This window comes from Colletotrichum siamense (genome assembly GCF_013390195.1).
Source record: "Colletotrichum siamense strain Cg363 chromosome Unknown KSG_Cg363_contig10, whole genome shotgun sequence".
NCBI classification, from domain to species: Eukaryota; Fungi; Ascomycota; class Sordariomycetes; order Glomerellales; family Glomerellaceae; genus Colletotrichum; species Colletotrichum siamense.
Genome location: NW_023501023.1, coordinates 3594745 through 3617747, shown reverse-complemented (window position 1 = coordinate 3617747; position 23003 = coordinate 3594745). Strand labels below are relative to the sequence as shown.

Here is a 23003-nt window from a genome sequence, read left to right as displayed (position 1 = left end):
TAGTGCCATCGATTGATCGACAGTCTACACACTTGCTTTGCTTCATTCCAACGCTCGTACAAATCAAATAACAAACTTCGCATCTTGGACACCTCAAGATCTCGTTCACACAAACACTTCCGCACAGTTATGTCGCCCTATGAGGACCTCAAACTCATCTCGACAGTCACCACCGAGCGTCACCATCGCCATCGACTCAGTGAAGCGCATTCTGATTGGGAAGCCCGCGCTATGCGTTCGAGGCTTTTTTCTGGGACTGGGGCGCAGCAGCCGGACTCTGCGGCCGAAGACGAGGCGTACGTTATCGTTGCCTCACCGGACACGCCTTCTACCGAGGGCGCTCATCACGATCAGGCCTCCGTTGTCACCGATCCAGCGCCTTTTTCTGGTACGCAGCAGCTGGAACCCGTCAACAGCGACGACGAGCAGAAGGAAGCTCAACGCGATGATATGGCTTCGCCTTCTGACCGCGAGGGCCATGGGCAGCGTCTAATCAATCTTGCACCATCAGACTGCGTGGCGAAAGCGCACCGTTCGGCGCTCTCCCGCGACACCGAAAACCTGTCTAATGCCATCGGAGATCAAAAGACGCCTGGCATCGTCGAACTGGTATCGTCCCAGACACAATCTGACCAGTCTCCGCCGAGTGAGACCAACATCACTACAACTACAACTGGCGGGCTGCGCTTTCTCGAGGCGCCTTGCATTTTCCTCCTCGCCCATTATGTCAGCTATCTCCTGCTCACACTCCCGGCGCTGATTGCCAACCTGGGCCGCACAGACAAGACTCCACCCACGCTCTGGCAGCTTTGCGCCTTCGTGGCGATGTATGCAATCTTGGCGGTGGTTCGGGACAAGTGGATAGTCTATATGAGATCTGACCCTGAGCAGAGGGAGCCTGAAGGTACGACAACCATGGCGGCGCTTAGAGATTTCGGCACGGCTGTCGCGGCGAAGGCGGCGCGTGTGGCGCTCTGGTGTGCGGTGGGAGAACTTTTTGGCATGACTAGGCTTTTCTTGTCTTTCATGGAGAAGTGGGAGTTTTTTGGACTGTTGGAGGGCTCGAGGGGTTTGGGACTGTGGTGAAGTATGGATTGAGGTTAGGTTGCCTCTTGTTTTTTTCAGCGTCAACGACCCCGGCGGTGGGATACATAACTTAGACAGCGGACATCAAATGTTAATGTTTTGGCCCCTTCACTACGCAAGTAAAGGTGATGATCAATCCCGATGTGATGACATTTAGCCTTTGTAAGTGGCAGGCTTGTTGTGCATAGTTATCCTTTCTGGAATGTTGAAATACGATTCCGTAGGTCTTCTCCGCCACCTTGGAAACAGCTGAGATGATTGAAACTCTACAGCTGCTGTCATCGATATTATCCTGTGGCAGCTATCATCCCAGAAGGCCAAAGCATCGGCCCGGATCTAAGTCCATCGTCTTTCAAGCACTGACTGAGTGCGATGACAGGAAGCTGGAATCATTCGGGAGGGAACTGGATTGAACGAGTTGAAGCATTGGTCAAGAAATTTGCAACGGGAATGATTTCCTGTTCACACGAAACCCATGAATCATGATGAAGTTGCTATGCATCATTGAGAAATTTTCGGAGGTGGCTTCTGGAAAGATTGAATGCCGGTTGAGGATTAGGCATCGTCGATCATGGACAACATGGCTCTGGAATCCTAGGAAAAGAATCTATCATCTTATTCAAGTACTTAGACTTATGAAGAAAGTGACATTGTACCGATGCGCGTAGACTTAGATCAGGCTGAGGCTGGTTCATCTGCACGAATATTCCTACATAGTATGCGCCATGCCAGTAGCTCAGGCTTGGCGACGAGGATGAGAAAACTTCATCAATTCTCACATTTCCGAATCTTTGAGGCATGCCTGGTTTGACGGTTGGTTTCTTTTGGCGTACCAGCCTGTTCCGGGGTTCATTCTCAAGAGGCCCGATTCTCATCGCCAGATCTCTCAAAGATTCGTGGAGTGGGAACAATCAACTGCGACCCTTTTTCTAGAGCCTGACAGGATGTTGCATTCTCCTTTCTTGCGGAGTGGTGCCTTTTCCGTAGCTAGAAGCAGCTCAGCAGTCACATCTTGGCTTCTCAGCATAGCGGATTTTCATTCGCTCAATTGCCGCCGATTCACGCCCTGTAAGCCCACCTGGAGTGGCATGGTCCAGCTGCACGAGAATGGGTATTCGTAACGGTAAGCAAAGGGTCTGCAGACAATAAGAAGCCATCGACGGCCCGGTCCTCCCTCCACGCTGACGGATCCCCGGCCCATCATCTTCATTCCGACTCTGCGCTGAGGTGCGCGCCCCACTACGCGATGGACGATGCGACCGCAGACTTCTTCCAAATCGCGGGGGAACGCGAATACTGGACCGGATACGACATTGGCAGGGAGTTTGAGCTTGCGAAAATTGATGATCACGACTGGATTCCGGAGGAAACGAGAGCCAAGGTCCGTGAATGGGCAAAGACGAAGACGGTCCCGGCCCGACCCTGTGATGATGGCCAGCAGAAACCGTACAGGCCCATCGTCGATCCGTACGAGATACGCGTCCTCGAGGTCAAGCCGGGCGCCAAGGGGGATAGGCTCCGAGGCTCTCTACACCACTGCTCGGTCGAATACGTCGACCCCGAACCATACAACCAGTCCTTCATCAGGGTGCGCTACGCGCTCTCGATGGACGATCTCGTTACCCCAATCTCCTACACTGCGTTGAGCTATACCTGGGGCGAGAACATCTTCGACGCAATGATCGAATGCGACGGCCATAAAAAAGAAATCACAAAGTCCCTCGAGTCCGCCCTCCTCCATTTCCGCAGAGAAGACGAGTCCGTGATGCTTTGGATCGACCAGATCTGCATTGATCAGGGCAACAACGACGAAAAGGGGCAGCAGATCCCCCTGATGTCAAGAATCTACCAGCGTGCCACCAATACTGCGATCTGGCTCGGCGAAGCGGGCGAAGGCTCTGACGTGGCGATCAAGCTCCTCGAGGAGGTCAACATCCGGTTGCAGTTCACGACGGAAGACGATATTGACCCGAAGGAGTTCAACAGGATCGGCCTGCCGAAGCCTGATTCACAGGATTGGCGTGCTCTGTGGAAGTTGCTGTCACGGAAGTGGTTTACGAGGGTGTGGATCATACAAGAGGTCATTCTCTCGAGGGACCCATGGGTTGCTTGTGGTGACTCGCTCATCACTTGGGAGAATCTATCCAGCGGGTGCATGCAACTCGTCACGACTGGAATCTCGGCGTGGCTGCAGAAGAAGGCTGCTAAGTGGGCTGCTGAGGAGACTGCCAAGGATGCTGCCAAGGATGCTGCAAAAGCGGTTGCGAAGGAGGCTGCAAAGGGGGCTACGAAGGGCAGTAAAACGGATGATCGAGACATGTGCGAGCTGGCGTGGCAGCTTCACCGGATGAAGCAGTCGGCCCAAGACAGCGATAACACGCTGGTGCCGTTGCTCGTACAGTCCCGTGGGGCGCAGTGCTCTGATTTGAGAGACAAGGTGTATGGATTGCTTGGGGTGGTCAACGAGGATCATCAGGCTGCGGTGAAGGTCAGCTACGCGGACGATTTCCCTGCTGCGAAGCTGTACCAGCAAGTCGTGGCGCACCATGTCTCTCAACACCCCACGAGATGGGCACTGCACGAGGTTCTGGCGTGCGTGGACCATGATTCACCCCATTTGCCTTCTTGGGTCTCGGATTGGAGCAGGCCTCGTCTGACAGTTGCGTTGGGATACACGACTGCTTCCCAGGGTATTTACAGAGCCCATGGGAGATTTGAGCGGAAGATGTGGATTAGCGAGGATTTTAAGGACTGGGAACGGTTGCCTGTACGAGGCGATGAGATGTCCGTACAAGGGTTCCTCATCGATACCATCTCTACAACCAGTCGGGTTATCGAGAACCCTGATCTTACGTTCGATTACCCAATGAACGGCAATCAGACTCTGCTCGAAGTCTGGAAGTTTGTTTCCGAGATGGCGACGTACCCGCAGCCGCACACGCTGTTCTCTGCGCTGTGTCAGACTCTCGTGGCGGGGAGGAACGACACCGGGAAGCAGAAGTGTCCAGAGTCGTACGAAGAGATCATCAGCCTTTTGCTGGACGCGTCAACTGGTATGGAACCTTCTATCTATGGGCAGACATATACCGCGCGGCAGAAGAAGCCCAAAGGAAGAGGCAGGCTAGAGTTGGAGAGGCTAAAAGATCACAAAGTGGGATCTGCTGGAGATACGTTCCAGGAGCTTCGCGCAGCGATGGTTAATGCGTTGAAGAATCGGAAGTTGGGCATCACCGAGAAGGGCCATCTGGGATTGTTCCTTGGGCATGCTAACGTGGGGGACCAAGTGTACGTGCTGGAAAACTGTCATGTGCCTTTTGTGATGAGGAAGATAGACAACGGGAGGTTTCGACTTGTGGGGGAGTGCTACGTGCATGGGATGATGCACGGGGAGGCTATTGGCCCAGATGCAAGTTTGACTGAGATGGTTCTCGTTTAGGAAGTTGAATATCCCCGAAACGAATAACATGACTTTCCTGAGCCGGCCCAGAAACCAACGAGAGAGATGAGTTTACCTGAAGGCTAACGCAACCCATTTCTGACATCACTCCGCATGCTCAGCTAGACTCAGCTTATGCCATAGCCACAGCCACATCCACTGCCTGTATCACGCCCGGCATCTGACAGGCCGTCGAATAGTAGCGCGTCAGCACTCGGGATGCTGAACCACCCGTTCTCGATGCAGAACGTCTTGAATCTCACCGACTCGGTTCAGAGTCTAGCCGAGCTTTATGAAGTCGGTGCAATACGTGCGACTCGGGATAGTTGCTTGAATGCTGAGTGCGCTGTTTGTACAGCAGTTCATACTACATTAACCGTAGGAGTTAAAGAGCATATAAATCATTCCAGAAGTAAGGCTCCAAAGCGCAAACTGTCCACCCGAGTACTTACAAGCTACTCTCCTCTCACTCTTGCATACATCTTGAACAACTCCGCCAACATCACGAATATCTACGAAAATACCACACAACACGTTCACGGTCAACATGCGACTACAACTATTTCTCGCTGCGATGGCAACACTTTTGGTGGCCCAAGCTGCGACCAATCTTGGTCTTTCGAGTCTGAAGGCTAGCACCACCTGTAATGATACCTGCAAAGAGCTTGTCTTCCGCGTTTCCTCCTGGGAAAAGTCACAAAGAGCTTCAGACTTCTCCTTTTATGCGGTTCCCACCAACTTTTCCAAGACCATGGAGCCAGGCATCGTCTTGTCCCTCGAGCGAACTACGAATCCGACGAACTACACCGTACCAACACCCCTGACCATGTCTCGAATGATGTACACGACCGAAGACCTCAACGGTACCATCATACCTGCATCAGCGTACATCCTGTGGCCCTCAAGTCCGCTAGAAGTTCCGGCCCCTGATTCATCAAACTCAACCCACTGGCCTCTGGTCGCTTGGGCACACGGCACCTCAGGAGGTCTGGCGCCATGCGCACCGAGCAACTACCGAAACCTACAGTATCACTTTCAAGTTCCATACCTGCTCGCTCTCCAGGGTTACGTTGTGGTAGCGCCGGACTACGCCGGTCTGGGCGTTGCAAAGCTACCCAACGGCGACAACATCGGCCATCCTTGGGCTGCGGTACCAGCCCATGCTAATGACGTTGCAAACGCCATCATTGCCGCTCGCAATGCTTTTCCTGAGTATCTCACACCCGATGGGCCGTTTGTCGCCATGGGCCACTCCCAGGGCGCCGCCGCCGTATGGTCGTTCACGGAAAGACTGGTCGACAGGCCAATCCCAGGATACAAAGGCGCGGTTGCATTCGCCCCGCCAACAGACATCATCAACCAGACCAGAAAGGCCATAGAAGATCATGAGGCAAACAAGACCCAGTTGTGGACCAACACCTTCTTGAGCCTTCAGCCGTCCTTGGCAAAAGGAATAACGACGGCGTATCCGGCATTCAACTTGTCCGGATTGACCGAGGCCGGACGCGACAGATGGGTCAACGTCCAAGAGGCTGTGCAAGGCTGTCTACCCACAAAAGGAGTCTCGGGCCTCGGCATCCCATTAGGTCAGCTGGCCTATCACAACTGGACAGAGCAACCGGCTGTGTTGGACTTCGAGAAGAGGAGCGCTGTTGGAAGAAAGTCTTTCAAAGGTCCTTTGCTGATTGCGGCCGGGGACAAGGACTCAGTAGTTGACTTCAAAAACATGGAGGTCAACGTGAGGGACACATGCGGAATGCTGCAAGGTGCCGGTGTCCAAGAGAGTTTGGAGTTCTTGGAGTACACTGGGCAAAATCATTTTCCCGTCATCCAAGCGAGTCAAGGTAAGTGGCTCGGCTGGATCAGAGATCGCATTTTCTCTACTGCGAGCGTTAGCCGCGGATGCAAGTTTGGGACTGTGCGAGGATTCCAACGCGAAAAGGCTACCAACTCCGTTTTTCCCAACTTTTTGGTCGAAGTGGCAGGGCCTGGTGAAGGCTGGAAGTACAGTCTTTGAATTAATCTTGGCATTGATTAGAAAGGTAATGTAGACGGGTATGGTGATTCTTCATGTGCTTTAGCATCGGGGAAAGCGATTGGTTTTATCAGTTTTCAAGCATTTTTTTGAGTTCCTTAACATTGAGCGTTATTACCCGAAACGCCGTCGTAAAGTGGTAGAGACATACGTACGGCTCAGAGATGAACAGCCAAACTTGGACCACTCGTTTCCATTCAAATATACAGCACACTCTCATCGATTGGTAAGACTCTGTCCAAGATAATTTCAAAAGCTTATGAGTCCGGCGTGGACAACATTCTCAAAATTGCTCTCGTTTCGCCAAAGTTCGTTGACCAGTGTCGTGAAAATCCGAAGGTTCCCAGCTCAGTGGGCGAACCCAACACCGTAGAAAGAAATAAGATAATTCTTGACGTAAACGCAAGACTTAAAAATGACGTGAGTTTCCTATGTGCAGATCAACTCAACTTAAGCAGCTGCACAGCACGGGGTTTGGGATGACCCCGCCAAACGTTGCGGTGCGGGAGAATCAGAGCGCGATCGATCCTGGCTTTAGGTTCGTCCCATTCTCAGGGGTTCCGCTATAAATAAACACAAAAAAGAAACTTGGCTTTTTGCTTAAGTGTAGAAAGTTTCGCTCAGACACTAGAACAACAAACAAGGTTTCAACCGAACTTCTTCTCTTTTTCGTGACTGGTGGAATCGGGTGGGCCCCGTCTTCATCGTACCAGACAGTATTCGGGTGGGAGGACTTGGTTTCAAGAGATTCCCCGGTGGTCTGAGTCAAGGAAAACGGGTCATGCGCCGGCGGTAATTAAGACTAGCATCTCCGTCGAAGGACTTCGCTGCGACTGATTGATGTATCGTACTCGCGGTCTTTATCTTGTTTGGGAAACGCCTCGTTTGCAGATGAATCAGCTCAACTACGTGTGGCCAGATGTAGATCAATCTAGGTAGAATTACGATACCCTCAGCCTATTCTATCGTACACAGCCCTCATACGTGACATTAGGACAGATATCCGTATTACAAATTAGGAACGGATGTCGCGAACATTATTTGAAGAGCCTTAACTCTCTTCACTGAAACTCGTCTAACTTGCGCCGCGCGCGACGCTTAGCCTTCCGCCAAATTGCGAGACCAGCAACGATAAGAAGCCATGTCGCCACTAAGGTTTCATGATATCAGCAAACCGCCATGGTTATATGGTAGGAGACATGACTTACCGATTCCAGCCAAGAAACCGAAAATGGCTTCGCTGGATATGACTATGAAGCTTTGGTTGAGACCGAGATCTGGCGTTGTTGGCTGAAGTCTTCGAGGACCACCATCATTCCTCAAATCAGGGGCAGGAGTTGGAAGATCCAAGGCAGCAGTTACTGTGACAGGCGCAGGGGTGACAGTAACAAACACTGTCGTTCTTGGGCCCTCTGAGCTTGGTATCATCGTAACAGTGACTGGCGGCGGCGGTGGTGGAGGAGGAGGTGGCGGCGGAGGAGGGGGTGGTGGAGGACCAGGCGGTCCTGGAGGCCCAGGGGGACCGGGTGGACCAGGAGGAGGCGGCGGCGGGGGAGGCGGCGGTCCAGGTGGCCCAGGGGGCCCTGGAGGCCCGGGAGGTCCTGGAGGTCCCGGAGGAGGAGGAGGCGGCGGCGGCGGCGGTCCTTCAGGGGGAGGTGGTGGAGGAGGTGGCCCTTCAGGAGGTGGAGGAGGAGGGGTTCCAGGAGGTCGTGGAGTTCGTGGAGTACCTGGAGGTGGAGGAGGGGCATCCGGGGGAGGCGGCGGTGGCCCTCCATCCGGGGGCGGCGGTGGTGGTCCAGGTGAAAGGGGAGGAGGCGGCGGCGGCCCTGGAGGAGGAGGACCTGGCGCGTTTGGCGGCGGAGGGCCAGGTCTCCCAGGAGGAGGCGGTGGTGCCTGTCGTCTCTCGTGTTGAGAACCAACATCGAGAATCAGATTGGACGGAGGCGACCTCTTACGGGCCAAAGCAAGACGAGTCATCTTGTTTTCACGTTTCTGTCAATGACAACTGTGAGATATTAGCATCCGTTGCTTGAGATGAGGTCTTTGCTCAATGAGTGTGAAAAGTAAGAAGAACAAGACGAAGCATTTGTCAACTAGCATCCAGGGTGTTGAAAGGTCCAAGTAATGGTCCACGTACCGTGTTACCGACGATCCGACTTGTGTCATCCGTTTCTGGTCAATGCCTTGGTGGTGAAGCGCTCAGCCTCGTCGGCTCTTGAAGCGTTAGCGGGATCGCTAAACACGTCGAGCACAAGACTAGTGAGACGGATGGCGGTTGACGGCAAGGAACCGAGATGGGGATCCTACCATAAATATTGGCCGTAGTTGTAAGTCCCCAGTCAGGAAACCTATTCTTGGCGATGCGTGGCGGCACGGAACTCCATCTGATGTTCGGTGCGTCACTTTGGAGATGGTTTCACCTCCTCTGATCCCGAGCCAGTGAGGCTGCAGTGCCTGCAGTAAGTAAAACTCAAACTCGACTTCCGATGAGCGACAGAAACCTTGTTTGAGGCTAAATACAGGATGGACTCTGTTGTGATGCGAGCCTGTCGTACTGGGGCGGGAAGCCGGCGAAGATTTCCTCTGCCATCCCTCTTGCGCAAGCGTGTCACAGTGAGCGGGGGACACTCGATCTAATGCACTCGTTATCGTTGAATTTGAAGACCGAGGGTCGTTTTCTGCCCGTGAAGCCCGGACAATTTCCCCATCTGAACTCGGGATTGCGGCACTCGACAGCAAACAACGGGCGATCGACGGTTTCATCAACACTGATTGACAGCTCCGGCACCGACATGGCTCAATGATGTTTCTACATGGTCACGAGCCGACTCGCCGTTATCATCAGATAGGTCCGGGAGTCTTCCAGACAGCGATCCGGATAACCGACGTGCAGGTATCTATAATTATCGAGGGGTCGGAAAAAGAAAGAGAATATGCTACGGGTGATCTGCATGTCGCTATCATTGAGCCACAGCGTTGGCGATCTGTCCTAAGTTAAGTAAGCTTTTGTCCTGCATGTGGTGAACCGGTCTGAATCGTTCCTGTATCGAGGATGAACTCAGTTGATATGACATGACTAGGAGGGTGAGTACCTTTCCTGTCGCCATTGAAAGCTCGCATGAGCTGTTGAATGGCAGATCATCCATGCCCAAGACAGCAAATAATCGACCGCGCTTATCACATTTCTCGAGCTTCATTCCAAATGTCATGATTTCTAGCTCCAAAGCTACCAGAGCTTTCAGCTTGAGCTTGAGCTCAAAGCATGCTGAGTTTAACTCGGCACTTATTCCAACGAACGCCGAGATAGCACTGGACCTTCCTTCAGTCGCAATAATCCCAATCGTAAGAAGCGGGGCTCGCGTCTCCCCGGATGTTTCTCTGTAGTTTATCAAAGATAGAGCACGGGTTGCCGAGTTGTTCTGTGGGGTATGGTGGTTTCATGCTGTTCCGGTGGTGGGCACTGAGGCTGCCCGCGAAGCTTCCGGACAGGGGTCGGCTCATGCCTACGGCGTGTTTCCTCCTCCAATATTGGGAAACAAACAATAGAAGGAGATGCTTGCGGGATAAACACCGAATTCCGGAGCACACCATAATCGGGATATTCAGTGTGTTTTCTGTAGCCGCTTTATTGAGCCGAGGAATGCACCCCTCACCTCGTCCCGCCCACCTTGGTGATATCCAGCATCATAGGTGGTGAAATTAGACCTCTCTAGGTGAACTCACTTTCATCAAACTGCACCAACCAAAAGTGGACTGTACCGAGAGGTATCTTGTACGGCGACGCTAATGCAAATACCATATGCTCGCGCTGTACTACGCCCGTGGCGGATCTACCCGGCGGGTCCGGAGATTTCCTCTGGGCGAGATGTAGGCGAATGCTTGCTTCATGACCTGAGTTTGGATGCAGCTGGCATCTGCGTGAATGACCCTTCTTCTGGCCTTTTATCTCCATTGAGACTGACAATGAAGAGGAGACATTTTAAGGCCATACTCGATTGCAATACTCCAAGATTACAGTTCAAGTTTGGTTCAGAAGATAATTCACTCACCAGTCTTCTGTATGGAGAGTCGAACCAGACCTTGATGAGGCAAGGCGACATCTCATCATGCTAGATCCCACTACGAGCTCGGCGTTTAAATCTGCACGGCGTCTGACATGCATCCACAAGCACCGTTGTATGCTGAGTACAAGAAGGTCCGGATATTGAATTGTCAATCAAAAGGCGTCGTTGCGGGACTGATGTTCTATTTCCGCGGAGGATCGACGACTCAAGCGAATCAAAATGCCCAAAGGGCGGATATGTGGAGCAAACTTGGCAACAAGAGTCATCAAATCCGACTGCTAAGTAATGCTTACTAGAGGGAATTTCTTTACACCAATTCTCTAATTCGTAATAATTCTACCTTGGAAGCATCGTCTGCAACCTACAAACTTCTTAGTATCGTCGTCAAGATTACATATTTTGCGAGTTTCATTCACTCAAATTCCATATTCACAATGTCCGGGTCGTCCATTTCATCACTGGTTGACAGCGTTCTGGATGTCATAGGCAGAACACCATGCGTCCGTCTCCGCAAAGTTGTTCCCGAAGGCTGCGCCGACGTCTACGTCAAGCTGGAATACCTGAACCCAACCGGCTCTTACAAAGACCGGATGGCGAGAGCCATCGTCGAGGAGGCCGAGCGGAGAGGTGATCTGAAGCCTGGCATGACAGTTGTCGAAGCCACCGGAGGCAGCACCGGCTCATCACTGGCCTTCGTTTGCACTCTCAAGGGATACGGCTTTCGTGCAGTCTGCTCAAATGCTTTCGCTGCCGAAAAGCTGCGGACAATGGCTGCTTTCGGCGCTGACGTCGACATTGTCCATGGCCCAACAGGCAAAATCACTCCGGACCTCTTCCCAAAGATGGTGGAGCGTGCAAAGACACTCGCTGAAGAAGACAACCATTATTACGCCGCCAACCAGTTCAGAAATGCAGATGGTATTGTGGGGTACAAGAGTTTGGGGCAAGAGCTTTCGGCCCAGTTCCCGCAAGGCATTGACGCTTTCTGCGGTGCCACCGGCGGGGCTGGCATGATCATGGGAACGGCCACGGTACTGAAGGCGTCGGATCCTAAGACGCGCGTCGTTGTTCTTGAGCCAGAGTCGTCTCCGGTGATCACCAAGGGTCATGGAGGCACTCATGGTGTAGAAGGCATCAGCCCAGGATTCTTCCCTCCATTGCTGGATAAGTCGCTTTATGACGAGGCCCGCGGTATCTCTGAAGAAGAAGCACGAAAGATGTGCCGAAGACTTGCCAAAGAGGAGGGCCTACTCACTGGAACCTCAACTGGGCTGAACGTTGTTGCCGCTATCCAGCTGGCGAAGGAACTTGGGCCTGGCAAGACTGTTGTCACCGTTGCTTGCGATACTGGTCTGAAGTATATGAGCGGAGCGCTTTACGAATAAACACAGGCACTACGTATCAAAAATGCTTTTTAGAAGTGACTCCCTCACGATCCGACTTTCAGGTTCGCTGAGACTGAACTAAAAACTTTGAGGTAGAAAATCTGCCACGCAATCCCGCTTAAGCAAGCTAGAGAGAACCGAGAAGAGGACGCTTCGGTTCACAGAGCAACAAGCGCTGATTTGCTGGAATCGGTGGAGACGGGGATACAAATCAAGGTGCGCGGGCAGCAGAACAGAGCGCGAATGTGGCATGCTCTTGCGTAAATCAATTGACACAAACGGGCAAGGAGTAGGCACTAGTTTGTCTGAGACCGGGAATAAGAATCCTGGATATGATCATATTCAGGGCGGAAATATTGCGCTCTCTTGTCTGCCGATGAATCTAGCCGAAGTGCAAGTGGGTTTAAGTCCAATCAGAAGAGTGTGAGTCAACAGCTGAGTTCGAACAAGCTGAACGGCTATTAAAGTAATCGACAAATCGTCAACTTTGTAACCTGGACTTCTGCATATCAACAGCGACCATTGAGTCAACCTCTACCAATCTCTGCACACAGTTTCGAGCATGGCCTCATTTGATACAATCTTTTCATTCAAGTGCGTTACCAATAATTACTGTCGTTACTAAGATGGGTGCTACGTCAACCGGAGACAACAACGGGAGAGCCGAAGAGCAAGTTGAGACTCAGGAGGAGATCAAACACACCAAAGCGTAAGCACTTGTCAATTTACTCCTCGATGACTGCTGTTCCCTTCGCCGCGATTACCCTGCGGTACCCGAACCTTCAGGACTAACACGCAATACAGTCGCTACGCTTTGATTCTCATCGCTGCTTTCATGATCAACTTCATAGTTGGTGGATTGCTCTTTGGCTATGGCGTGTATCAAGCTCTTTATGAGACTATGATACAAGAAGAGGGGTCGCCCTTCGTCGGTGCCACATACGCCGAGATAGACCTCATTGGCAGCGTATCGGTGTCCGTCATGATGATGGGAGCACCCTTTGTCGTAGCGTGGGTGAAGAACTCCGGTCCCAAGCTTGCCATCTGTACTGGCGGTATTCTCTTTGGGTTGGCCCATGTGCTGGCAAGTTTCGGAACCGCTCTTTGGCACTTCGAACTGTCCCAGGGCCTGCTCTTGGGTATTGGGTGTTCTCTCTCATTCTTGCCCTCAATGACTGTTGCGCCAACATGGTTTGACAAACACAGAGGTCTTGCTGTTGGCTTTGTGTCTGCTGGCACTGGTGTTGGCGGTCTTGTGTGGGCACCTGCGATAACAGCAGCCGTGAAGACGATCGGGTTCCGTAACACTCTACGCATGACTGGTGCCCTGTCGGCATTCCTGATTGTTATGTCTGGGCTTTCCCTTAGTTGGGAGCCGTCCATGGCTGCCCACCTGCGCGAGGAGAAGGCGACGGACGCCCATCGGAAAGGGTTTTGGCGTATTCCATTGCCGACATGGGAGACTGCCAAGCAGCGAAAGTTTGTGGCTCAGGTTCTTGGAACCTTCTTCCAGAGCGCAGCCTACTACACACCGGTCTTCTTCACAGTTTCTTATGCCAAAACCCTGGGCTTCAGTGACTCTGATGGTGCGAACTTGACTGCCGTAGCCAATGCATGCAATGCCATAGGCAAGATTGGCGTTGGTTTCGTCGCGGACAGAATCGGACGGCTCAACTCTTTCTTCCTGACGACACTCCTCAGCGCTGTCATGACCTTGGGTCTGTGGGTCTCGAGCACTCTATCTGGTGAACATGATGAGCACACCGCAAGAGGACTCTTCATCGCGTTCACAGTATTGTATGGCTTGTTTGCGAGCGCATATGTCAGCCTTTTCACGCCATCGCTGGTAGAGTTGTTTGGTATGAGAGAACTGCCACGGGTCGCCGGGGTCATGTTCATGGCTCAAGGCATTGCATCTATGATCGGAACACCTGTGGCCGGCGTATTGATTCGGGGCAATGAGGCCACAAAGACTTCCGAAGACTATCTCGGAATGGCGGTTCTCGTCGGAGGGTTAATGTTTGCTGCCGCTGCTTCTGTGGCTTGGGTGAGACTGGAGGTGACATGGGATCGGGCAGGTGGCCAAAAACGGTGGAAATGGAAATTGTAAGCACCTTCTACCTACCAGACCGCAAGATTTGGCAGCCGTCAATTCAGGAGGAGTCTCGCGTCGTGCTGATGCACCCTGGTGGACGTTGGCTTTGCCAAATTGCAATAAGAACCAACGTCCCCCTCTTTTACAAGGGGATATCGCAGAATTACGAGAAGCCATGCAAAGAACTGCTGATACCAGAACTATTGAAACCTGTCCTGAAAATTTCAGAATGCTCCTCTTGATATAATTTTGATTCGCGCCCGGTTTCTCAAGCACTTCATGGTCTCATCAACGAGCAAGAACTCTTCTCCTTTTCCATTATCCCTTCGCGTGCCCCTGCCATGCAACGCCCATTGATAAACTCCACCGCCAGGCCCAAGATTGTGGCTACACAACGCCCATCGCTAGCTTGATTGGGCCCGAAGCAAGGTCACATTTTGGTGCTCTCTTCTCCAGAAGCATTGCAGCAATGGCAAGCGATATTCTCGACTTTGCTGCTCCGAACGAGCTGAACAGTGCCGAGACAAAGGTCCTATTCGACACCGTCGACAAACTTTTGCCCTTCGGTCTCAGCAAAATCGCCAATCTACCCGAGATAATTGTCATCGGAGATCGATCTTCGGGAAAGTCCAGTGTACTTGAAGCCGGCGCAAATGCCCGCCTCCCGGGAATCGTGGCGAAAGGCCGTTTCACGACTGAGGTGATCCTTCGTCGCGGCGTCCGCCAAAGTGTGACTGCGACGATTCAGTTCGCAGACAACATCAAGGCGCCTCACTCACTGAACCTTACAAATTTCAGCCCGAAAGATATGGACGAGTTCAAAGGAGAGATTGGGAAACACATGGGACTTCCGGAACTGGGCAGCAATTTCTCTCTGGATGTCTTACGCCTGGAGATCGAAGGCCCGAACTTATACCCTTTGACATTGGTCGATCTCCCAGGCCTCTCCCACACGGCAGCATCAGCACACCCACCCGAGAATAAGGGGAGCATGATGAATTTGGTGGAGAGCTACATGAAGAAGCCCAACAGCATCATCCTAGCGGTTGTCTCTGCCGAAAACGAACTGGAAAGTCAGTCCATCATGCAAGAGGCAGCTAAGTATGATCCTTCCAGGCAGCGTACCCTTGGACAAGCCGGACTTGATGCATCCAGGATCCCCAGAGGAGAACGAGTATCTGAAAATTGCTCGAAGCCGCGAGGCTGCTAGCAACTTGGGCCTTGGCTGGCACGTTCTATGCAACCGCAAGGATGACGGAGACCTCGATCCGCGGGAGTTTGTCGAGGAGGAATTCTTCGAATCAGGTCTCTGGTCGTCAATTCCCGCCCCTGATCGAGAAGTACGTGCCCTTGAGGTGAAGCTGAGGCGCATGCTCCACGACCACATCAAGAATGGTGTTCCCATGGTGTTGGGGGACCTTCAAGAAAGCCTATCCGACCGTGAAGTTGAGTTAAGTCGGCTGGGAGAACCGAGGACCACGCCGCAAGATATGCGAGCTTACCTTATCAACATAGCTGAAAAGTTCAAAAAGCTTGCCCGCGACGGCATTCGGGGTCACCACGATGCCCCGTTCTTCGGTGGCCTTGATGGAACACACAAAAAGCTTCGTTCTCAGCTGCGAGATCTCAACCGAGCCCTTCGGCATATTCTACTCACACTTGGCTCTGCTCAACTTGTCATGGGACGCCCGAATGCCGGCCCACTGCAAGAGGCGACACCTGCATACCTTGAGGAACTTCTCCAAACCTACACCGATGAAGTCCCTTGCTCTCAAATTGTCGCGTGGGCAGACCTGAATTCTCAATTGGAGAAACAATCAGCTGCTAGTCAGGGAACACATTTTTTTTCGTTTTTGTCAATATGGACATCGTCATGCAGCTGTTGAGATTGTCGGATCGTACGGCTCTAGTAGCACAACGAGTAATTTCTATCCACTTGTGTCGACCCCTTCTTCGCCAAGAAAGAAGACCTGCTGTCAGACAAACTTGGAGATATTATGCGGCCACACAAGGAGGGGTATGCTTTGCCTCTTGACACTGATTTCCAGGAGACTTTGGGAAGGACGATTGCTAAACGCCCCACCCCGCAAGCCGGAAACTTGACGATCTCGCGCCAACAAACCAATGTTTCAACAGTTTCTTCAGCGGCTCACTGGCATGGGGCAGGTGTCATTTTTTGACGCTATGCAAACCTTTTACGATGTAAGCCTGGCACACTTGGTAGCCAAATACCGTGGCCAAGTCTAACGTTGTCTGATTTAGTCTGCCTTGCTAACATTCACTGACAACGTCATTAACCTCGCAATCGAGAACTGCTTGATCCAAGACCTCCCTTCAATTTTCACACCGAGGCTTGTCAATGATATAATTGATGGAGAAGTGTCACATATAGCGATGTAATCTGATGATGTCCGGAGCTATCGCTCTGAGCTCGAGGAACTTATCAAGCAGCTGAAGCGGGGGCTCGAAGTGTGTCGCCGCTTCCGATCCAGATCAACTGTTGCAAAGTTGAGGTCTACAACAAAGAGCATTCATGAAACTCGAACGGCAACCACGCCGACTTCGGCACTAGACGATTTCGGAGCCATGGCACCCTTCACTCAGCCACAAACAGTTCAACTACCCTCGAGACGAATCCCGGAGATGCCAAAGCCCAAGGCAGAAGTTTCGGAAGTACCTTATCATAAGGTACTGGGCTGTTTGGAACATCAACAGCTGTACCCGGCCTCTCGACTTCAGCAACCGCGCCGCTGGCCTTTTCAGCTGCCCAAGAGACGAACAAGTTCGCTTTTCGAAACCCGGTCACAGGTAGTGTCTACTCTTCGGGTGCTCCTCCTAAATCTAAGCAAGAAATTGTGCCACACAATATTAAAAAGGCAAGGGGCCCTCCATCAGCCTCTTCAAATTCACCTGCAGTCCTTAATGGGAAGGTTTGGGGAGACTCAATCAAATAGTCCTTCAAGCCACGCTCACCAGCTCCCAAGACGGGCTCCGGCATTCAAATCACAACGTGCTCCGGCATTCAAATCACAACGAACAATCCAAGTGCGTCCCCGTAGCCTGTGGCAGAGTAATTGTTCAACCAATTCGTAGCTATCAAAGACGAATCGAAAAGATGTCATGAGGTCTAGCTTAGACACTGCACCATGTTGATCCCTATGTCGAAGGCCGAATTACGGATATACCACCATGCTCAACACAATGAAGATTTCTTTTATCATTACATAGGTGCCTGGAAAGAATATTTGGGGTTTTCACAGGAGGAGATCAGGTTGGCGGATTATTTTGCCAACTTTAAGAATGAATAAACGCGGCTGTCGGAGGGACGAACATATGGTGGGAGCGATTTGTGGAGTGCTCATTGATCCACATCAGTTGCATTCTAGATTCCAATAATAAGTAGATGTTTCATCAAGTAGATTATGGAACCCAGAAGCTTTCGGCCTCTTTCAAGAATAGAATATGCAAGTGTTGAGCCAACTCTGGCCAAGAGTCTTCAACGCCAATTTGAACCCTCAATTGTTTGACATGCCCCGCGTGTTGCTGAAGCTATCCTGCAACGGGACAGGGATAGAGCTCCTCAGTCTCCATCCGAATGAGTGGGCATGACGTACGCATCGCTGCTCGCTGTTAAGCTGTCTGTTCACTGCTCACCTGAACATTGGGGAGCGATCCTCATTTTGACTCAACCAAGATGGACTCGGTGATCCGAATGAAGACCTCGCTTCCGCTAAGACGGGAGCAGCAGTCGGGAATTTCTTCGCGGGATCCGCGGTCACTTTTGTTGGGGTTTGGGGGGCGGGCAGAAAGTCAACAGTAACAGCTCAGCGAGTCACAGCTCCACCCGGTGGCATCAACGTGCCGACCGCGAGAGAGCTTGTGCGAGCGGAATTACCCTATTGTATCGTTTCTTTTCTGGATGACCTGCAGCTACGCTGCCCCTTGCCCCTCACCTCCATCCCTCAACCTCTCCACCCGTTTCCACCAATCCCCGGAGCCACATCCGCTTGGCCGAAGCTACCATGCCGGTGTACCTCCTAGCAGTGCTTCCTGAATTGACTCAGACATGCGACCGTAGCTAACCGCCGGCTTAGCTTTCCAGCGCCAGCCAGCCAGCACCGGCCTGGCTTGCTGGGCCTGATCGGTTACTCGGTCACTTTCTTGGTGTTGGCAAGGGGGGATGAGATGCTGATCGACCGATTCCCGAGACGTGCGAACCCTGAAGCTACAAAACCCCTCACCCCTCATTCTCAATGCCGAGTCGAAGCTCTTTGACAGCTGGCTCTTGATTTTGACCTTTCTTCAAGCTTTTGCGGTACAGAATTGACGGGAGAGAACCGGACCGTGACAGCCGGGCTAAGGAGTACATCTTCCCATTGGAAAGCCAATTGCCGAACAACACCGAGGCTTCTGTGTTTCTATCCCTGACGCGTCAGTCACGCCAGTACATCAAGGTGTCGATTCCAGAAACACGATAATCATCAGAACGAGAACCAACACAATGGCCGTAGCCAGGAACGTCGTCACACGGGGTCTGCGACGGGCTGCCCTCGAAAGAAATGTTTTCTCCTCACAGATGAGCAGGCGGTCGATGCCGCTCGTGTCCCGGGCATGCATGTCATCTGTTGCCGAAGCCATCGCCGTTGCCCCCGCTCCGCCGCCACCGGTCGAGGACCCAAGCTTCCGCGCCGCCCAACGGGCCACAGAGGCCAAAGAGATCATGCGCCGCGCAGTCAATGCAACGGGAGTTAGACATGACTGGACGAGGGAAGAGATCTCCGCCATCTACTATCAGCCATTGATGGATCTGGCCTTCCAAGCTGTATGTCACTTCGTCCCGAATTCGAACCCCTGCTAACAATTCTTCTGCCCAGGGATCCGTCCATCGTCGATTCCACAACCCCGCTGAGGTCCAGCTCTGTACCCTCATGAACATCAAGACCGGAGGCTGCACCGAGGACTGTTCCTACTGCGCCCAGTCCACCCGTTACTCTGACGGCACCGGCCTGAAGGCGAAAAAGGTTGAGAGCGTCGAGTCAGTGCTGGCAGCGGCACGCACCGCCAGGGACAACGGCAGCACACGCTTCTGCATGGGCGCCGCTTGGCGTGACATGCGTGGCCGCAAGAACAGTCTCAAGAACATCAAGGCCATGGTCAGCGGCGTGCGAGAGATGGGAATGGAAGTCTGCGTCACGCTCGGCATGATTGACTCCGAGCAGGCCAAGGAGCTCAAGGAGGCTGGATTGACAGCGTACAACCACAACGTCGACACCAGTCGCGAGTTCTATCCCTCCATCATCTCCACAAGAAGTTACGATGAGCGTCTGAAGACACTAAGCCACGTTCGTGATGCTGGTATCAACGTCTGCTCTGGCGGTATCCTTGGATTGGGAGAGTCGTCGGATGACCGTATCGGACTATTGCACACCGTCTCGACCCTGCCGTCGCACCCAGAGAGCTTCCCAGTCAACGCGCTTGTTCCGATTAAGGGTACTCCGTTGGGTGACAGGACACCGATCCAGTTCACGAGCATGTTGAGGACCATCGCGACTGCGCGAATCATTATGCCATCCACCATCATCCGCATTGCCGCTGGAAGGAAAACGATGTCGGAGGAGAAGCAGGCGCTGTGCTTTATGGCCGGTGCCAACGCCATCTTCACGGGAGAGAAGATGTTGACGACAGACTGCAACAACTGGGACGAGGACGGCGCTATGTTTGGCCGCTGGGGCCTGGAGCCAATGAAGAGCTTTGAGAAGTCTGAGAAGCCCGTGGCTGAGGTTAAGTTGGTTAACCTGTGATAAATGACTGGTAGAGCAGAAGTATAAATGAGACAGACTGAGCGATTGGGTACTGATAGAGACCGACCCACCTGTGGGCTCAGCTGTGACTCTCGCACTGCATCTCATACCTAAGGCTGAATCTTTGATCCTTTTCACATGCAAGCCGTTATCTGTCGTGTAGAGAGCCACGTGATCACGTCACTTCTAGCAACAGTTGTCGAAGGATCGAGAGTGCTGTCTAGGTTTCGTCTGATATGATGCCACGCACGAGCCGACACGTTGACACCGAGCTTTGCATACACCCAAACATGTTGCGACACGCAGTTTCTTCCAGGAGCTAGCCAGAACACTCTGAAATGATGGTTGAGGCGGAATCCGGGCTCGTCAAGGATCCCGAACGTAAAAGTTTCGCGTAGCAACAGCCGCTTTCCGAAGCTATGGCTACTCCGATGATTTGCATCGGGGTTGGCAGAAGCCCAATGCAAAGGAACTGCTGTTTAACCCAGCTTCAATGAGAAGTAGAGAGAAATACTCAGACTACCTCCATTGAGCTCTTGAGCGCATGCGCTTGAATGCGCTCTGGAATGCTAAAGTCCAGGCCATGTGCTGCCATCAATCCGGGGAGAGCAGCACTCCGAACCATTTGTCCTAGCTTACAGAAGAAGTCTTCCAAGAAGCCGTTACGAAGTATGGGACGAGGCCCGTGAGTCTCTTACCTCAGAAAATAGAAGTGAGGGAACGATTCAGCGACAGTCTGTTGAGAGCTAACGCCGTTGATGAGACGATTCGGAGCTCACGAGGCGATCCTTCCGCTTCGGCACATGGAGGTGGCATCATAAAGCATGGATGAGCTCCTGCTAGCTTGCTGCCGAGCTTTAGCTCGCCTTCAATTATCCACCAACCAAACTGAGAGCGATTTGCAAGCGTAATAGTCCACAGTTGACGACATCACACGACATCATGGGCTCTCTTGCAGACTATTCGGTGCCACAAGAGGCTAAGGCAGCCTTCATCAGTGGGATTTTGGAGAACCCTCTCATGAAGGACATCCCGAGTGATCTAAAGTCTCTCGGGCATCATGTCAAGTTCGAGGGCACCAGCAGGCCTAGCATTCCCGTTAATTGGAAATTCGCGGAAAGCATTGCCGCATTGAAGGCATACGAGGCGACACTGGTTAATCGATTGATTATGAAGAAGTACAACAGTCAACCAGCAGAAGTCACTATTAACAGGTAAGTAAGGCCAAATAGTGTGAATTCCTACTGAAAAGCTTACTGACTTGGAATGGGTAGCGATCATGCAGCATTATTCTTCTTTTCGCCCCTGATTGCCTCTTTGATCGGAGACGACGGCAAAAAGACCCCGATGGCAGTCGCAGGTTTCTTGCCCGAGGTGATGAAGATGTTTCCCAATACAGATCTCCATAGATGCTCTGCGAGCCTTCACAGACAACTTGCGACCAACATCTACAAGACCAAGGACGGGAAATGCTATCAGATGCACTGTAAGTCAGCAATCTCAATGAGATGAAGACGGCTCTAACGTGGAGGCAGCTGGCATTAATCCCGACCCAATCCTCAAGACCCTCGGCATGCCGGCCGACGGCGAGACAATCGACACGTACGACGCTGTGGTCGAGCGCTTTGCGAAGGTCGTTACGCAGTACAATTGGAAGGAACTCGACGAGCTCCTTAACGAGAAGAATAAACATGAGGGGTGCATTGCATGGTCATCTCAGGAGTACTTTGCCAGCGAGCAAGGCAAAGCGGTCGCACATGTTGGACTCTACGAGATCGCCAACGCTAATGATGCGTCACATACGGGAACTTGGTGGCCTGAGAATGACCACCTTCCCTCATCACCACAGAGGCCTCTCGCAGGCCTCAAGGTCGTCGACTTGTCTCGCATCATCGCAGGTCCCGCAGTCTCCCGCGGCCTCGCTGAGCTCGGGGCTAGTGTGATGCGCGTTACGTCCCCCCACGTTACCGACATGTCCGTCCTTCACCAGGACCTCAACTGGGGCAAGTGGAATTGCCATTTGGATCTCAATAATGAGGCAGACAAGGAGAAACTGAGGGCCCTCATTCGGGATGCGGACGTCGTTGTCGACGGCTACCGCCCCGGTGTGATGCAAAAGCACGGTTTCGGTCGGGAGGACATCTTTGACATGGTCAAGGGCCGTACTCGGGGAATTATCCATCTCCGCGAGAACTGCTACGGGTGGCATGGGCCTTGGAAGAATCGTGGTGGGTGGCAGCAAGTTAGCGACGCGGTGAGTCGAGACGAACATATTTCGGTGAGAGACTGCGCTGACTTTTGATTCTTAGTGCTGCGGCGTTTCGTCCGCTTATGGTCGGGCTATGGGCCATGATGAGTCTGTGGTGCCAGCCTTCCCCGTGGCTGACTACGGGTAAGTAGAATTACCTTATCTAAAGGAATGCCTTGAGCTAATAGTTGGATAGTGCCAGCATTTGTGGCAGTGCGGGTGTTCTGGACGCCTTGATGAGACGGGCGGAGAGGGGCGGTAGCTATGGCGTTGATGTGAGTCTGCCCGGAATCTCTCCCCTTCATCTGCTGACCGACAAAGGTTGCGTTGAACTATTACACCCAGTGGCTCATCCGCTCTTGCGGTGAGTACCCGGAGCCGGTATGGAAGGAGCTCTGGAAGCGCCATGGTTCACCAGTATACAGGCATTATCATGCTATGCCGTATACGGTGCCAGCCGTGGGGAAGCTTCTTTACCAGCATGATATGGACACCCTCTTCCAAGAACACTTCTTAGAGCCGCGGAGGTCAAATGCCGTTGACGGTACTTTCATGGTGGTCAAGCCTGTTGCTCAGTACGCCGACAAATCTGTCGACTTGAGATTCAATGTCGGCACGAGAGGCAACGGTGTTGACCAGCCGATCTGGCCTGCCGATCTTTCTGTTGAAGTCGTCAAGAACTAGGAAAGGGCTTGTCCTTTACGAATCCACAAGGGCAATTCACGTTGTTTGCACGTTAGAGTAATCAACTGAAGAATAACAAAAGTGTTATTTTAGGAAAGTTTCTATCATGTAGGTCTTGATATCAAGAGATTACAAAAGAATACGCTTGTTTCACTGTTTCAAATCCCGT

General features: G+C 52.4%; 8 protein-coding genes across 8 annotated transcripts; 7 read left to right on the top strand and 1 right to left on the bottom strand.

The window, feature by feature from the left end:
* Positions 1-129: 129 nt before the first annotated feature.
* CGCS363_v014879 (uncharacterized protein) lies at positions 130-1086 on the top strand (the record flags this gene model as incomplete). The annotated part of the gene is made up of 1 exon (XM_036646728.1): positions 130-1086. The coding sequence occupies one exon, from the start codon at positions 130-132 to the stop codon at positions 1084-1086; it is 957 nt and encodes a 318-aa protein (XP_036487975.1).
* A 1246-nt stretch (positions 1087-2332) lies between these two features.
* Positions 2333-4522, top strand: CGCS363_v014878 (Heterokaryon incompatibility protein 6, OR allele; the record flags this gene model as incomplete). Its single annotated transcript, XM_036646727.1, has 1 exon — positions 2333-4522. One exon carries the CDS (start codon positions 2333-2335, stop codon positions 4520-4522), a length of 2190 nt encoding a protein of 729 aa, XP_036487974.1.
* Positions 4523-5069: 547 nt separating this feature from the next.
* CGCS363_v014877 (uncharacterized protein) lies at positions 5070-6539 on the top strand (the record flags this gene model as incomplete). The annotated part of the gene is made up of 1 exon (XM_036646726.1): positions 5070-6539. The coding sequence occupies one exon, from the start codon at positions 5070-5072 to the stop codon at positions 6537-6539; it is 1470 nt and encodes a 489-aa protein (XP_036487970.1).
* Positions 6540-7981: 1442 nt separating this feature from the next.
* CGCS363_v014876 (uncharacterized protein) lies at positions 7982-8479 on the bottom strand (the record flags this gene model as incomplete). Its single annotated transcript, XM_036646725.1, has 1 exon — positions 7982-8479. The coding sequence occupies one exon, from the start codon at positions 8477-8479 to the stop codon at positions 7982-7984; it is 498 nt and encodes a 165-aa protein (XP_036487969.1).
* Positions 8480-11055: 2576 nt separating this feature from the next.
* On the top strand, positions 11056-12006 carry cysK-0 (Cysteine synthase; the record flags this gene model as incomplete). Its single annotated transcript, XM_036646724.1, has 1 exon — positions 11056-12006. One exon carries the CDS (start codon positions 11056-11058, stop codon positions 12004-12006), a length of 951 nt encoding a protein of 316 aa, XP_036488474.1.
* A 626-nt stretch (positions 12007-12632) lies between these two features.
* Positions 12633-14116, top strand: asaE-4 (MFS transporter asaE; the record flags this gene model as incomplete). Its single annotated transcript, XM_036646723.1, has 2 exons — positions 12633-12715; positions 12811-14116. The coding sequence occupies 2 exons, from the start codon at positions 12633-12635 to the stop codon at positions 14114-14116; spliced, it is 1389 nt and encodes a 462-aa protein (XP_036488473.1).
* Positions 14117-18716: 4600 nt separating this feature from the next.
* bio2 (Biotin synthase) lies at positions 18717-19902 on the top strand (the record flags this gene model as incomplete). Its single annotated transcript, XM_036646722.1, has 2 exons — positions 18717-18923; positions 18976-19902. The coding sequence occupies 2 exons, from the start codon at positions 18717-18719 to the stop codon at positions 19900-19902; spliced, it is 1134 nt and encodes a 377-aa protein (XP_036488476.1).
* Positions 19903-20844: 942 nt separating this feature from the next.
* smtB-0 (Succinyl-CoA--L-malate CoA-transferase beta subunit) lies at positions 20845-22834 on the top strand (the record flags this gene model as incomplete). The annotated part of the gene is made up of 6 exons (XM_036646721.1): positions 20845-21116; positions 21177-21388; positions 21438-22156; positions 22212-22294; positions 22347-22425; positions 22472-22834. 6 exons carry the CDS (start codon positions 20845-20847, stop codon positions 22832-22834), a joined length of 1728 nt encoding a protein of 575 aa, XP_036488475.1.
* Positions 22835-23003: the final 169 nt, after the last annotated feature.